Here is a 17,273-nt window from a genome sequence, read left to right as displayed (position 1 = left end):
TCATCTTATGGCAGAACGAACACCGATCGAATCCTTTGCTTTATTAACTCTCGTATTATTTTTTACACCGTTCGGGTCAATAGCTAGGCGATGCGATCTTCGCATCAATACGTACGCATGGAACCATTGTATGGAATGCTCAGTGAATACACTGCATCGTTGTCCCAATGGCTACAGAACGGTAACAAACGGCGAGGGGATCCAACGATGTTCGTATTTTGTGAATTTTGGTGCAAATTTTGGTCCCGTCGCTGTACCTGGATGCCAACATTTGTGTTCACGAACAATTACCCGGCAAGAATGTTGCGATGGATTTTGGGGACAAGATTGTCGAGGTATTTAGCAGCTTAAAAAAAATTATGCCTTTTTTTCCCTCAAATATTAAGACGTTTTGTACAAAGTCAGGCTACATGCTCAAATCATTGTCTCGCTTGTATACATAATGCAAACACAGACAGGCACGACAATTTTTTGTGCAATTTAAATTAATCCTGGCGGAAATTTTTTCTTTCTTTCTGTAAGACACATATATTGACTAAGAAGTTCTCTTTTGGGGGCAGTTTAGCACCCGCAAGCAAAGATTTCATTGAAATTTGGCGCGAAGAAAACATGTGACAGCATTTCCCGCAAAATTGCGATCAACTATTGTATGGAGTTTTTGTATCGTATTTATGTACTGATAAAATTGTGCTTGCTGTTTGAATGTAAGCTTGAATATTTTGAACCGCTTAAAAGCTAATATATTGGATTGAAGGAATGTAATATTTTTAACGAAGGCTTGAAAATATATTGAAAATGTGTAAATTTACCATGTTGTTGTCAACGAAATTGAACGATTTTTGCGCATAACTTTGCAATACATTATTTCCATGTTGTAAACACAAATTTATTTCTGTGAAACATCAAACATTAATGAAGTCTGAATGAAACTGCCTTGTAGGATTACAACTATTCTATTGTTTTTTTTCTTGGTTTTGTTTTGCTTTTAAACCCCGAGGATAAAGGCTTCAAACTTCGCCACATATAATACTAGTTAAAATTTTCAGTTAGTCAACGTAACAAACAGAAATTCATTTCGCTTCCTCTTTAAATGTAATCGTGGTGTGAATGTGTCGCCGATTTTGCCTTTCAAATTGAATTGTTTTTCTTTTGTTTTCTGAAATTGAACGCAGGGTTCCAGATTTCGCCACGAGTACGAGATTGAGTACGAGAACGACTTTTCAAGTCTAATTCGCATGGTTAAGAAAACCGCGTGTCACATCAATCTTGTTTCCAGGGTCTCCTTGTCAGCTGGTAAACAACGAGAGAGAGCGAGAGTTCTAAGGACGTGGACTGATCTGTAATTTGAAAGTCGTGATTAGCACGAAACCGCATAGGCAACATTAAAAGAAAACCTTTTTTTTCTTGAACTTAAGTGTCGAGAAAATGAATAACTTTTCAATAGAAACTATAAAACCTTTAACAGTAATCTCGTTTTCGCTCTGTCACCTTTTGTAGTTATCGCCACTTGCCTAATTGAGTCGGCGACATTAAATAGTTTATATTAAAACTTAACTGAAGGCTATTTGAAATTGTTAAATTTGTCTTGAAAGACAAGAGAGGTAATTTCAGTGAGAGAACTTGCAATGATAGTTCTCTGTTTGTGTATTGAAATTATATAAGTACAATTATTTAAAGTTGTCTGCTGCAAGCTGTATTTGTCTTGCTTGTCGCATTTTTATGTAAATAAACTTCACTGTTTTGGTTCCGCATGGCAAGTGTTACCAGTTTTAATTGTTAGCCTAATTGGAATGCAAATTATTTCTGAAAATAAGAAAAAATTCACGTTTGGAAACAAATTTAAAGTCTGTGAAAAAATGAGATGTTAAGAAATGGAAAAGCAGAAATATAGGAGTTATTAAATGTAACTAAATGCTAGGGTTAACTATACAATGGACTAGCATCCCAGCTATTGTGGGTGTGTTTGTGTATGTGGGAGGGAGGGGAGGGAAGGTAGAAATACTTCTCCATGCTACAAAGACTCATGGAGGGGATTGAAATTCCAAAGGAGGCTGGGGGGTCGGAAAGCCTAAAATATTATAGGGATTTTAGGAAGCTAAATTGGAATTTTCAGGGGGGTAGGGTAGGGTCTTAGAAAAAAAAAAAACCCTTCTGTTGGGGAGTATTGATATTTTCTGGAACTTTATACAATGTGATGATACTAGCTGTAGCCTTAATTATTATTATATTTTTACATTTTTCCTACACTTGTATCTGTTATAGCATGTCCTGGTGTACCACCATGCAGTGGACAGGGTTCCTGCAGTGATAAAATCAATGGTAATGGAACATGCACTTGCCAGGTATGAATACTCTTGAAGAATTTAGAAAAAATATAAAAACTATGCAAAGGACGGCTTCTGAGTCACAGGGTACCCAAGATGACACCGTGAAATTTATGTCAAATGCAATGCAGTTGTGTAACACCATCACCCACTGGCACAGAGTGTTAATTATAAGATGGAAGCAAAATGATAATGTGTGCTATTGATTGTAGCGGTCTGCTGGGGAAAATACATATCTTGGAGAAAGGGGGTGGACAGAGGATAGAAAGAAATTTAGACAATTGTTGATAATGACTCTGTGGGATCTGGTGGGGGGGGGGGGGTATTATAAATTTTGCCAACGTCTATTCTACCTAAAAATGCTTAGTTATTATATTCTTTTTTGCAAAAAGAGCATTGTCTGGGTTAGCCTGTGAACTGAGGCTCCCAAATGGAGTGTATACTATAGGGCAAACTGCTGGTTGAGCAAGTCTCTCTTTCTTTCTCACCTCCAGGCCGGGTTTGGCTCACTCCGTTTACCAATTAATTTTCTCTTTGCCCCATGTTGACAGGTTCTCTTTGGCTAAAAATGTTTCTGACAGTAAGCTTTCAGCTTCCATTCTGAAGCCTTTAAAAACACTCACGTGTTAACTAGTTTAGTGAAGGTTAACTTTAATTGAATTGATTGTGTGTCCATACTTACAGAGTTGATGGATTAATGTTTACATTGTCTCTTGTCAGAATGGCTTTAAAGGATACGCGTGTGAGCTTTGTACAGATTCAAACAAATTTGGCAGCTACTGCAATCAAAGTAAGTTATTAATCACATACTTAACCAATATAAGTAATTGAATGTGATTAAACTACAGCTTCATGCATGAAAACTTTAGAAAATTATGTTTAAATAGGTTGCCTTTCAATTCCATCTTAAATGTTTCTCACTTCTTGTAATGTATGAGGAACAGAGCTAACATTTATTAAGCAGGCAATGTGGAATCACTTTAAGCCTGCTAGCTATAAATCTTAAATCATAGTGCTATGACATGAAGAAATATATAAAGTTATAATTATACAGTCAGACTGTTTTGAATTATGACTTCTTTGTAATTTTGCAACAATGATAGGGTTTGATAATTTGTCTGCTGATAATTTGTTTTTTGCAGCTTTTAATAATATCCTAAAAATAAGTTTTATTTCTAGCTTTTTGAGTGCAATATAAAATATATTGTCATTCTGTTTCTGTATATATATACACACATATACCACAGTTGATTCATCGGTATATCCTGCCTGCAGAATTTTCAGACTCTTCCATGACATGACAATAATTGAATGGCTATTAATATAACCATCTGTACAAATTTGCTGCTTATAAATAACCCAAAATTACACACGCCAGTGGGTCATGCTAACAAATTAACCATGCATACAAATATCAATCTGTGCTTGAACTCTTAATATTGAAGTTGAGTGTCCAACCACTTGAATATATTCTGATTATAATATCTTCTGTGTTCGTCATTCTGCAAAATATGTGATGCAGGAATTTAAGTAAGTTCCCATAAGGTTGATGTGGGAAACCACAAGGATATTGCAGGGATAATAATTCACCCCCCAGACAGTCTGAACATAAGACAGGAAAAATTATAAATACGTCTTACAGACTGCAATGTTGCTAAGTCACTGTTTGGACAATAATGTTTGTAATTCAATATATTGGACTCTGAAACATTTTTAACTTTTTGGCCAAATTTTATATTTTCTGTGTAATACTAAATACGACATTATAATTTTGATTTTTTTTGTTTTACAATGGAAATGTTTTATTATTAAATGTAATGCTTAATATTAATTGAAGGGATGCCTGGAAAAAGCCCTTTAAAGGGACTTCTGATAAATTGCTAGATTCTCACTCCAAATTGCCTTGTATTTGCGTGTGAAACAAAAGCAGAATTTGACGGTACATCAAAAGTCACTTAGGGCTTATATTCCATGCACCCCTTCAATTAAAATACAGACATTTCAAAAAACGCCTGCAGTCAAGAATGATAATAGAATGATCATTTTCCCTTTTCTGAGACAACGGCTGACATTTTCAATAATTAAGCAAGATATTTGTACTTTAAATTCGAGACTCCCAAACCTTTTGTGGTAAACAAGATCAACGTGTGTGCTGATATTAAGTCTAGCAACTGATTAACAGAGATGTTAAACATTTCCACTGAAAGCCCTAAAAGAACCTAGACATTAATTGTATTTACCACAAATTCAAAGGTTGACTTTATCAATTTTGTGTGACATCAGCTCACATTAATGCCAGATTTTGTGGGACATTTGCACTTAAATGTTGTCCTTTGTTAAAAACTTGATGGTCAAGTGCGTGACGGTGCAGCTTATATATGCCCTAATTGTTCAGGCAACCAGGTTTTGACTGTAAACAAAATTGTAAGAGGTTTACCAATAGTTCAACTGGCTCAGATGAAGTACAGGTAATTAATTTATTGACCTTGTTTATTATAATTTTCGTCTCAGCTTGTCCCTGTTTACATGGACAGTGTGACAGTGGAGTTTATGGCACAGGACATTGCAAACCAGACAGTTGTCACCTGGGACATACTGGACAGGACTGTGACATAGGTAAGTTTCCCTCAGTCATATCACTTATATCCTGAAGGAAGGTGGGTGTCCTGTGTCACATGGGCAATAATGCTGTTACTTATTCTGTGAACATGGGTGGCCTGTGCCACTGGGGAATATTGTGTCTGTCTTGTAAGATGGTGTCCTGTGGCTGCATTTATAAACTAAGCTTCTTCAAGTTAAGAAGAATCTTAATAGTATTGTTTCTATGAAAAATGGGCCTTTTGTATTAAAATGGTACTAGTAGTCTGTCAACAGGGGGTTAGGGTAGGATGGAAAGGAAAGTGGCCTCCAGGCTCCTTTCCTATATCTGCCACTGAATTGCACTGTAGCATTATCCCAGGCAAGTAGGTATCCTGTGACATTTTTAAGCAAGTTAATAATTATTACTGTGTCAACATCCTTTGATGAAATTCACATTGTTAAATTTTGTTGAACAAACCATTAATTTTTTAGTCAGTAGTAGACTAGTAGCCAGCCATTACTTACATTTCATTTTGGCCAAACCTGTCAATCTCATTATAATCGTTAAATGCCTTCTGCCGCACAGCCTAGTTGTTACCATTAATTAATTTGTCCATCATGCATGCATAATACCCATATACCTATCCATCTGACATTCTTACTTGTACATGCATGGTATTCATTTAACAGTGGTTTGTTATTGAATGCAATTTTAGGCTTTGACACTTGTATGAAGTAAAAGAGTTTCTTAATTAAGATGATTGTGTTTTGTAGCTTTGCCAAACTGTACCAAGCCTCTTTTATGTGTAGCAAATGCAGGCTGCTACAAAATCAACAACACAGATACTTGTGTATGCAACCCGGGATACAAGAATATCAGCAACACTTGCAATGGTGAGTTGTGATAATATATGACAATTGTTTAAACAGGTTTAACAGGTTTTAGTACATTAACCATTCTCATCAGTTCTTCTTTACCACCCTTGTCCTTCTCCTCATTCTCTTCATATACAGCTGTTTCAACAAAGGTTGTCCAAAAAAAGTGTAAAAGCATATGCGACAATGGCAAAAGGTAGTCTGGGAAATACCCAATAAATTTCAATAAAAGCTCAGAATCCATATTGCCCGCCACCTCAAGTCTTTGTTGTACGGTCGAGGCATTATGGATTCTGAGCTTTTATTGAAATTTATTGGGTATTCCCCAGACTACCTTTCGGCATTGTCGTATATGCTTTTAAGCTTTTTTTGGACAAGCTTTGTCGAAACAGCTGTATCTTTGTCTTCATTCTGTCTTCTTTCCTCCACCACCCTCCTTCCCTCTCCCCCTCTTCCCCTTTTTCTTTTTTCTCCACGCCATCATTTTACTCTCTTCAGTCACTCCTCCCTACTTTCTTTTTCCCTACACTAGTCTCCCTTCTCTTTCTTTTCCTTCAGGTTCTTCACCTCTCCCTCCTAAGTCTCCTACCCTCCCTTCTTCCTTTCTCTTCATATCTCCTCCCTTTATCCCATTGTGTTCTTCTCCTCCTCTTCTCCCCTTTCTCTTCCTCCTCTCTTCTTAACTTCCCTCCATTCTCCCTTCTTCAGCTATACACTTTCTCATTTTTCTTTTCTTTTTTGCTCTTACTTTATTCTCTTCCCCCTCTTGCTCCCTTCTCCATGACATCATTTTGGTCCTTATCGCTTCTTTCTCTTTTTTCTTCTTTCAATTTCTTTTTTTTCTACGTTTCCTTCATTCATCACCAACCTCCTCGCTTTTCTTTCTTAGTCTCTTCCACTCTCCCCTCTTTCGCATTCCTCCCTCCCCTCCCCATCTCTCTGTCCATTTCATCCCTCCCTTTCTCCCTTCTCTCACCTTTTATTTGTTTTTCCTCCCTCTTTGTCACTACTCCTTCTCTCTCCCACCTCCCTTGTTTATGCCCTCCTCCCTCTTCCTTACTCCTCCTTCCCTTCCCTTCTTTCCGACCTCCCTCCTGTCTCTCGCTTTGTTCAACCCTCCTCTTCCCTCTTCCTAACTCCTCCTTCCCTTCCCTTCTTTCCAACCTCCATCCTGTCTCTCGCTTTGTTCAACCCTCCTCCCTCTTTCTAACTCCCCTTTCTCCTCTCTTTTGTTTCCTCACTCCTTCTCCCTTTTTCTTCCCACCTTCTTCCCCTCCTCCCTCCTGTCTCCTCCAATGTTAAACCTCTCCTCCTCCCTCTTCCTAACTCCTCCTTCTCTTCCCTTTCTGACCTCCCTCCTGTCTCTCCCCCTTTTTCATCCCCTTCTCCTCCCCTTTCCAACTTCCCTTTCTCCTCCCTTTTACTTCCCCCCTTAACCCCTACCACCCTCTTGCCCCCTCCTTGTTCTTCCCCTCCTCCTTCCTCTTCCTCAGTCCTATTGCCTTTCCGTTTCTACCTTCTCCCCCTCCTCCGTTGTCTGTCCCCATTCCTCATCCCCACCTCCTGCCTTTTTCTAACTCCTCCTTCTGCTCTCTTTTGCTTTCCCCTTAACCTCAACCTCCCTCCTGTCTCCCCTCTTTGTTCTTCCCCTCCTTCTTCCTCTTCCTTATTCTTCTCCCTTTCTCTTCCCATATTTTTACCCTTCACAATTCTGCTTCTCCTCCTTGTTCATCCCCTTCTCCTCCCTTTTGCTTTCCCCCTTCTCCCTGACTTCCCTCCAGTTCCCCTTTTTCTCCCCCTCCTCCTCTCTCTTCCCCCCCCCTGTCCCCATGACTTCCCTTCCATCTCCTCCTCTACCTTCCTCTTCATCACTCCTGTTTTTCTCCTACCTTTCACCTCGACCTCCTCCTTTTCCTCTATTCTCTTCCTCTCTCACCACTTTGTTTTACTGCCTTTTAATCATCCCGCATTTTCTTTTCTTGTCCCTCCTTCATTTGTCTCATTTTCTTCCTTCTTCTTTTATACTAGTCTCCTTCTTCTTTACTCCTCTTCAACATTTCTCCAATCCCTTTCCCCCCCTTCTCATACATTTCCCTCTTTCTTCTCCTCTTTGCTCTTTTCCTTCCCCTCTGTTCCTCCTTTAGTCCTTCTGCTCCTCCTTTTTCTTCTCCATTTCCCTCCTTGTCTTCCTCCATTTCCCCTTCCTATTTATTCTTTGTTCATCATCTCCCATTCTCCTTCCTCCTTTCCTCTTATTCTTTCCTCTCCTCCCACCTAGTTGTCCACTCTTCTTTCTTTGTTGTTATTCTCCTCCATCTTTTTCCCCTGTTCCCTCTTCTTGCAGCTTCCTTCCTTCTTCTTCTTTCGTTCTTCTTCTCCTTTCAGTCCTATTCTTCCTGTCCACCTATATGTACCTCTTTTCTGTGCCTTCCTGTCGTGCTATCTTTCCTTTCTCTTTTCCCCTGTTCTTTCCTCCTTTTTCTTTTCATCATTGTTCTTTCTCAGTTACTTTTACTGCTTAACTGGCTGCTAGTGCAGCTGCAATTCCAGTCATGTAATCGTTTTGGTGTTACTCACATCACAACAAACTGTTATCTTAAAAGAAACACATTGAAAAGTAATGAATTGATGTTATTTTAAATGCATTTTCTGTTTTCATCTGTTTTGCTGCCAGCAATCAATCATTGTATTGACAACAGCCATAGCTGTCACAGCAATGCCAACTGTTTGTATCTTGGACCTGGGAAGCACAATTGCACGTGCGCTGCCGGTTATACTGGAGATGGGACAGTTTGTGTGGGTAAGATAGTTTTTGTTTTTTGTTGCTAGAGGTGTTATGTAATGGTAATGTTGTTAAAAGGAACAATCTCAGCTGTTTTTTTAGTAATACTTTGAAGTCAAAGTCACACTTGAAAGCAATTGTCCACTTTTGTTAACCGTTGCCATTAACACTAGTTTTCTGAAACTTGAAAGAATTGTCTCACGCTACCAATTGTCAAGATGGAAATGGAGTACGTCTTGAAACAATTGGCCAATGTTTACAAGTTCTTCCCCTGTTTCCCCATGGCCAGGAAAGTTGCTTTTAGCTTATTACGTTCTATTCTCCCTTTAAGAAAATGTCTTGAAATCTTCTTCTCTGTGGTTTCATGATCATCATCCTTGGTCAGCTGAGGAACAGTCGACTGTAAGGCGTCTCCAACTGGCTCGGTCTAGGGCAAGGTGCACGGTTTTCACATCGCTGTGGCTTAGGAGCATTTTATGTACAGGAGATGTACTTAGTTTTAATTTCAAAAGAGTTTTTACCCCCAAACTGAAAAATCTCTATGACATTGCTCCATATCCAATTTGTTGCGACCTAAAACAAGGCACTTTGTTCCAAATGAACCTTTTTGAGTTTTAGATAAACGCGTTAAAAATAAGAAATTGTATATTTTTTAAAGGACATTTGTAACCTGCTGAACATTTTAAAAGAAAGGATTCAGATATGCTAAACGTCCTGCTTACAGTCAAAATGTTTGGATGGTCTAATGAATACTTGCCATGGCATTTTGTCTTTCTAGCAATTGACCCTTGTCAGTGGAATAATGGCGGATGCCCATCCAACTCAACTGTTTGTAATTACCAGCAACCTGGAAAGGTAACGACAAGATCCTTTTTTTATAACATTTTGTGCATGTTAACATTGCAGACAGGGTAAAGATATAAGGGCGTGCTGCGTCAGTTGGGAGTAGAAACGAATGTTTGGTTTATCAACAGAATTGATAACTAAAGGTAATTTGGCCACCGTAAAGAGATTCGAGTACTGACGTTTCATGCTTTAGCCCTTCATTATGATTCACTCTTACTAAGGGCTAAAGCTCGAAACGTCGGCTCTCGAATCTCTTTACTGTGGTCAATTTACCTTTAGCTCTCAACTCCGTTAATAAGCCAAACATTTGTATCGTAGAGATATACCAATTCATAAACCTAGATACACTTGCGTATAACATGCAATAACATGCATGACGTGCAGTTAAAGACAATATCTGCAATAACATACCTTTGATCGTATGAATAAGTATTTACTTTATCAAGTGTTCTTACTTGATCAAAGCTGTTTTGTGATGCAATAGCTGATCCCACTCTGATCATAACATAATTTTCTCATGTACTAAGTATCGATACTATTACCTACGCCGATATCGTAACCTATTGAATATTGATGGCTAATTTGTTCTCTTTTCCAGAGTAACTGCAGTTGCCTTGCTGGATTTCAAAACTATACCAATGGAGCTGGCTGTGTGATGATCGATCTCTGTGAAAATGGAGGAGACTGCGATGTGAATGCAAACTGCACAATGGAAGGACCGGGAGTGAGGAGGTTCAAAAACAACGTTATTACGTCTAATTCCAAAAATCGGGTAGCCTGCTGTGGGCTCAATTGCCAAACTCTCCCCCCCCCACCCCACCCTCATGGCCAATCTATAAGGGCGTGGCTCTGTTCTACCTTACATTAGGAGTACATCCCTCAAAATTTTCCACAGCAATGTTCTGAAAAAAGTGTCTTATTTCCCACTCTTCTCTGTAACAATCCCTGAGAATTAGTAAATATCTTTGACGGGTTAACTTTGTAACATGCATTTTAAAAGATGCATGGAGCATACAGGGCTGAGTTGCTCGAAGCATGGTTAGCGCTAACCATTGGTTAAGAGGTATTAAAACCTATAGGTTGTCATGGTATTTAACCCGGGTTAGCGCTAACCATGCTTTCGAGCAACTGGGCCCTGGTCTTACTCGGGCATGGACGAGCCCAATGATTTCTTAAAGCCGCCTCTGTTGTTAGAACTGATGCTGTGTTTGAAAGTGGTATTAGCTGTTCAAAAATCTAGAAAAGTTTGATTAATCCGTGTGCTAAATGGAGCTACACCCGCCCGTTTCCCACACTTTTCCTTTATCCAAACGTTTTTTAGGACAGAGGTATTCGGTACCTAACATACCACAGTGTTAACATGATCAGTTGAGTTGGCAACTAACAGGCACATGTTTAATTTTACAAAGGTGTGATTGCAAAGGTCGCTACAGGGGCAATGGAACCATTTGTTATGGGAACATTCTGCAGGTAATGTTCAGCAACTGTATGCCTTGACTTCAAGTAAAAGGACCAAACCCTTGCTGCTTGATCACGAATTTACCCATTTACGATTGGTTCATCTTTGAGTATGTTCTTAAGGGTCATGCCACTTCAGAATTGTCCTCGTTCTCAGCTGCCTTCTTTGAAAGTGACTCATTCATAAATATGGGACTCGATCGTGAACTAATAAAATTTTCTTTATCCAGAATAAGAGAACTGAAAAAATGCGAAGATCTTTCTCAATACCCGCTGTTCAAATCTGGAATAGTCTTCCACTTTCCCTAAAAGTACTTAAGAAAACCAAACTTTAAGTTGAATTAAGGAAATACCTTCTTGAAATTTTGAAAACTCAAAATGACTACATTGGGGATTCCCAAATTGAATCATGAGCCTTGAGGCCTAAATTTAAGAAGCTTGTTTTCTTTTCTTTTCTTTTCTTCTGTTTGGTTTTGTGCCAAGCCAGTATCCTGTGCATTACGTTGAGAACTTCTAACGGATAAAACGGAGATTGCTTTGAGAGTTACCGTTTTCTTTCTTCTTTGAGCCCGCCTCGAATGGCTCAAAAGCTACTTGAGGGGGCCTCAAATTATTTCAATTAATGTAATTTGTAATTTGTATCCGAATTAGTAATCGGAAGGTCTTAGGTTCGACTCCTGATAGGAGCACTCGGATTTTTTTCCGAGTGTGCCTGTGTCACTTACTGAATAATACATCATTCTCATTTATTCACCAGGCTTAAAACGTTCCATCACATTTATTCCATTGCGAATGTAATTTGTGTTAGCAAATAAAGTTGTCGTTGTACGTGATAACCTTAAGCATTCTCAGGTGTGAAGTGGCTAAACGAAAAGGGGATAGGTTTTAAAAGAACCTTGCTGCTGTGTCAGGGGGGGACTGAAAATGAATGTTTGGTTTTATAAACAGACTTGATTAAGGTAAACTGGACAGCAAAGATCTTGTCCCCTGCTATAATGATATCTTGATCCACTCGCCCCCATCTCATTCTAACCTGACACTTTTCTCTTTCACACACTGACAGAGAGTAAAAGAGCTGAACGTGGGTGGCCCAAATGGACTCAAGGGACAACTAACAACTGCTATTGATTTGTTGACTGGTTCATTTGTGCACCCATATCTGATAGGAGCAGGGCCATTCACTTTGTTTCTGATGGTGGATAGTGCCTTTGCAAATCTGACTCAAGAAGAGGTAAAAGTTTTTTGCTATCATTGGCTCATGAGAACGATAATGGTAATGGTAATATATTTATATATCGCACATATCTCATAGTCTCCAGGCGGTATAAAACTGATTCTTCTGTGGGTTGAGATCGGACGTCAGCATGTAAAGGCGCCACTGGCAGCCGCTATACTGAACTACTATACTACCGCTAAACTACTTCTATACTACCTCTAAACCAACACTTCCCATATCCCTCTTCCTTATAAAGGAGACCAGCTAATGAACATGCAGGGGACAAAAACATTTGTTGCTCAAGAAGGAATGGCCGCAGCTGCTCTCTCTCTTCATTGAATAAACACTTGAGATGAGAGTCACAGCAGTTCCCTGCTTCTTCCTATCTACCATATTGTCCAGTCGAACAAAAGCCAGGCCAGGCACTCGTTTCAAATTTCTTTATTGACGTTTGACCATGTCAAAACTGAATGTTGTGCCGCTAGCACTAAGGACACAAATGATGGATCAGAGAATGAGAATGAACTTTGCAGTGTATGTTAAAGTGCTAACTGAACCCATGAATTCCCACAGCGTTAGCCCTAGTAAGGAAATGGGAGACTGCGCGAGGCAAAGAAAAAAGTCTCCGTCCTCGGCAGGAATCGAACTTACAGAGTTGAGTCTCTAATCCATGATCTTAAAACTGGCTTGAATGGAGTAAATTTGACCTTCTCTTAACCTCATGCAATATTTCTACCTTCTTTTCATTTGTGAGATCATAATCGTTTTTTTCAGTTTTCATAATACAAAGGAAACATTTTTTTGAGCGACTAGATGCTAGACTAATCAAGGTCGCGCGCTTAATAGAGGAAGTAGGGTATAAAAATGAGAGGACCCATTCTTAACATGGATTTGAAAGGGAAGGAATGGAGAAGATGTGCTCAAAGTATTGAGGTGTCTTAATACATTTGCCATCAAGCTACTTACAACTAGATTAACGTTTCCATTATTGCAACGGTTTCACAAGCTGGGATAGTTAGCCTTAGGCTGAAACCCCGACCTGACCGGAGGATTGGGTTTTGTCTGGCTTTCTGCCCTATGGTCCAAGAAGTATCTCCAGGTGATAGAAAAATCAAAGTGCCGGGATTAGTCCTTCTTCAGTGGATCAATGTCAGGTTGAACTTTTTGGTTTGGTAATTATTACCGTATGATCTGTCTAACTTGGATGACCCTATCAGGAGGCATAGCTCCCGCTAGCAGAGCTCTCTGGGTCATTGAGAGATGTAATCTGCCCTGCTTCATCAAGGCACCAGTCGCAGTCACGGAAGGCATCTACTTTTTTCAATTTCCATATGATAACAAGAACTGTGGTTCATAGCTCTTCAATAATCTTGGCAAGACACGTGATCTTCAAAAACGTTTCACAAACAACTCCTATTTAAACCTTCTATTTGGATTTGAAGTTAATTAAACTTGTACCTCCTTCAATCCAGTTGATTTTATCGGGATTCATGATCACTCTCACACTTTGAGATTTTGTTTCTTTTGTCTTCTTAGAGGAGTGCGTTGAATGCCAATATTGACATGGCCTCACATTTTGTGACTCGACACTTGGTAGCTGGTGATTTAGGTTCAATCACTTTGAAAAAGTATGGAGAAGTTACCACACTACAGGGAATCAATGCTACCATCACGGAGTATCAGGTACTAGTTCTACCTAATAAGTAAAGTTACTCTTTGCTAAGCAGCTTGTTTGGATTTAAACAGGAATTTCCGGTATAAAAGGGGCCTGGTCTTTTTCACCTTCAGTTGTCAATCAACCATGAAAACGTAAACAACTGACAAACAACACGAGTCCTTTTCTACGACCCTTACAGCTAAAATTAGCTTAGCTTTCGGAATAAACTCTGTTAACCGAATTAGAAACCAATATCTTATATTGCTGTGGTGAAATTATGAGATTTTGAGGCATCTTTTTTTCAGAGGAGTCAATAACTTTCTACGACTGAACGACGTCAAAAGATGCATTTCATAACAACAAAGGGGTGAAAGGAAGGAGGTGTTTGCCCTTTTATAGCGGAACTTCCTGTTTAAAAAGAGTCGATCAGGGTGTAATAATGACTCAAAAATGAGTAGTGTTTTTAAGAAAAATCTGGAAGACTCTTAATGTTTATGTGATTGGCAGATGTTCTTTTCGTTTCTGGATATCTCTTTCAAATTTGTTGGGAATTATTTCTAGTAGCTCCAGTTACAAAGAAATTTAAAAGGAAAAGATTACAAGGGCTAACTAACTGAAAACTTAAGACATACAAAAGTGTAACAGATGAATTAACAAGGAGAAGATCACAAGGAGACGCTTACTTGGTGTTGATAAGTACAAATGTGATGTAAAGTAATTGTAGTGTAGAATTTTGTATTATACTGTATCTGAAAAGGATCTGCAAGACCTTCGTCACGATAGTTTAGAATTTTTGATGTAGGCCACGTTTTAAAAGACCATTAACACCACCGGAAAGAGCACCTTTAAATAAGTAAAACAAAAAAAGGAAAAAGAAAAAACAGCCAGAATAGAGATTCTTGTCTTTTAAAATAGCGAAGATATTGTTCAGGACTTTTTAGACACATTTGTATGAAGACGGGCAAAACGTGCCTGTTTCCATACAAACGTCTATAAAATTTCAGACTTAAAGGAAAAGTATCACGAGAATTTGATGTCATTTGAAAACCCAAAAACGTTTCTCTGTCAACAGAAACAAGAAAATAATTGTCTAGTTTTGTTATATATTATCACCCCCCGTGAAACAAAACTGTCGATTAGTGCCCCTAGTCAGAGACAGAGTAGGTCGGAGTGGATTGAGACTTGAAAAATGTTAGGCTAATTTTTTTCAAGTTCTCGCATTTTTGTTTCCAAAACGCGCTTGAATAGATCAAGAGATGTTCCTTTCAAGAATTCAGTTGATTTCTTTCCTGTTGTTGTTCTAGAATTATTTTGTAGCTAAGTCAAGGTCTTATTTCACCGTTTTTAAGAAAAGAGGTCAAAAACACCATGACGCTTTCCCTTACCAAGCTTTATCTTTGCTGTTTTAAAAGACAAGACTCTCAAACTTGGCCTTTCTACTAATTTTAAGGTGTTCTTTCCAGCGGTGTCAATCATCAAAATCTTAAATGACCGTGATAAGAGAGAATCACCTACGTGTTCAGTCATGTCTGCAATTATTTATATTTTGATCACTGGCTTTGGTTCTCTTTCTGTTGAATTCAGAATGTTATGCACTTCAGACTGCGTGGGCATTATGTTAACGCAACAGTTCTATTCCGTGATTTATTGGCTGGCAACGGGATGATTCATGTCATTGACAAGATAATGTGGCGTGTTGGAGATTATCAAGAAACAAGCTCAGTAAGTTGGCGGTAGTTATATGGGTAAGGCGGTTAGTTTCTATAGAAACTGCAGTAGACTTTCATGCACCCCTCAAAAGCTTTAGTTTCACTGGAACCCGATAACCTGCAGCTGCATTGTTTTTTAGGGTTGGGAGCATTGTTCTGTTGTTCGTTCGTTTGCCCTCTCGACCAACCATTGAAGACTTAGTGAAATGTGCAGGTCGCCCAAGAAACTGTGGTGCTTCATTGGTGGGGAGTAAAATGAATTTTGAGTGTTACTGACTACGTTGGTAAGGTAATCTGACCACAGTAAAGAGATCCGATGGTTGACGTTTTGAGGGCTAGCCCTTCAACAGAGCAGATTCGCTCGGACAAGGGGCTAGTACTCAGAACGTCAAGTCTCGAATCTCTTTACGGTAGCCAAATTAACTTATCAGCTCAGTTGATAAAACCAAATATGCGGTAGTTCTTTGGGTTTTATTATATGGCTGTACTGGTGTGTAACGATAGGCAGTTTTTGACTGATTCTCCTAGCAGTCAGAATTTTGCGTCACATGTTGCTAAGATGGATCAGTGGCAAATTTATTTTGAAAATCAAAATGTTCAAGAATAGGGGGTGTCTGGTCTACGTCCGGACTTTTATACTAGGTCTGTTTGGTGATATTCATGTTCTATGCTGTCAGCAAATTTGTAACTGAATGAGCCTTTACTAAAGATGCTTGTTCAGTCCACAATGGGGAAAATACATCAAACCCTTTTTTGTTTGAACGTTTGTTGGACCTTGCGTAAAAGTACAAGCTTGCCAAAACGTTTCCATTTGAATCTTGCATTAGGTCATTAACACTTACATACAGCTTCTGGTGCTAAGTATTACTAAGTAAATGTTTTTTTCCCGTTCCAGAAAACATCACTTCAAGTTCTTTTTGGACAGAGTAGCTTCTCGATTTTTGCCTCACTTTTGCAGGTATGAGCTTAATTACCCTTTGGCAGTTTTGTTTCAATTTTCGTCTTTCTGTTCTCCCATCCTAGTTCAGTTATCTCCTGGTCTAAAGGCCTTTTTTGAGTGTCATTTGGTTAAGTTTATGTCCAGTGTATTTTCAGTCTTCAGGCATTGCCACAGAGATGGCTGGCTTAGGAGCTCAATATACCATTCTGGTACCAGTGAATTCAGCTTTTGACAAGATTGATAACAGCACCATGAGATTCCTAAGAGACACTGATGAGGTAGGAATTATATAGACTACTTTCTAAAAAGAAGAGATATGTCCAGAAAAGCACGCTAATGAGATTCATGAATTCACAAGCTGTCCCCTAACCTTAATTCTCACTAAAACACACATAATTCTGTCAGACATGAAGTCATATGAAAACTACAAAAAGGCCTAGGTGCATTTCTGGACATAAGTGAAAAAAGAGGGATTTCTATTTAAATCTGTTGACATCCGATTTTATCTCAATGATCGTTTGTTGGGCTGCATGTACCTGTAATGCGTGAACTATAGGGTATATCATTTTTAATAGAATCCAAGTGCCGAGAAAGAATAGACAGTGCATTGGGCAGGCATATTAACGTTCACAATGTGATGCCATTTGGCTTGTCAACTGCACCTTCCTCCTTCCAATGTTTCTTGAATTTGTATTGTGTTATTCGAAACAAGTCACAGTAATTCATCTTAGCATGCTAAATGTTGTCACTATGCTTCATTTTAGCCTTGTTTACATAAGAGAATGAGGTGAGAATAGTGGCATGATAAAAAACAGATTTAGGTTTCAAATGCATTTGAAGTTATTACATTGCGATGTGTTTTTTCGCATCTTGCTACTTCGAATC

The 17,273-nt window shown here is 38.8% G+C and overlaps 1 protein-coding gene across 2 annotated transcripts in view; it reads left to right on the top strand.

Annotated features, from left to right (window-relative positions):
* LOC146485889 (stabilin-2-like) overlaps window positions 1-17,273 on the top strand; it is a 100,038-nt gene that overhangs the window by 6,268 nt on the left and 76,497 nt on the right. Inside the window, exons 1-14 of one of the 2 annotated variants that reach the window (XM_085102827.1) lie at window positions 1-335; window positions 2,263-2,342; window positions 3,045-3,114; window positions 4,836-4,940; window positions 5,679-5,798; window positions 8,455-8,580; window positions 9,341-9,417; window positions 10,007-10,140; window positions 10,818-10,878; window positions 11,930-12,097; window positions 13,619-13,765; window positions 15,324-15,461; window positions 16,344-16,406; window positions 16,544-16,666. The exon at window positions 1-335 is cut by the window's left edge and continues 127 nt beyond it. In XM_085102827.1, coding sequence (XP_084958953.1) covers window positions 8-335; window positions 2,263-2,342; window positions 3,045-3,114; window positions 4,836-4,940; window positions 5,679-5,798; window positions 8,455-8,580; window positions 9,341-9,417; window positions 10,007-10,140; window positions 10,818-10,878; window positions 11,930-12,097; window positions 13,619-13,765; window positions 15,324-15,461; window positions 16,344-16,406; window positions 16,544-16,666 — 1,740 coding nt within the window. In that variant the 5' untranslated portion in view covers window positions 1-7. The remainder of the gene's footprint in view (window positions 336-2,262; window positions 2,343-3,044; window positions 3,115-4,835; window positions 4,941-5,678; window positions 5,799-8,454; window positions 8,581-9,340; window positions 9,418-10,006; window positions 10,141-10,817; window positions 10,879-11,929; window positions 12,098-13,618; window positions 13,766-15,323; window positions 15,462-16,343; window positions 16,407-16,543; window positions 16,667-17,273) is intronic. The other variant, XM_085102828.1, reaches the window with a different exon arrangement.

Source organism: Pavona decussata, unplaced genomic scaffold (assembly GCF_977016875.1).
Source record: "Pavona decussata unplaced genomic scaffold, jaPavDecu1.1 SCAFFOLD_24, whole genome shotgun sequence".
Lineage (NCBI taxonomy): Eukaryota > Metazoa > Cnidaria > Anthozoa > Scleractinia > Agariciidae > Pavona > Pavona decussata.
Note: the sequence above shows the minus strand (reverse complement) of the source record. Positions and strands in the feature narration are given on the sequence as shown.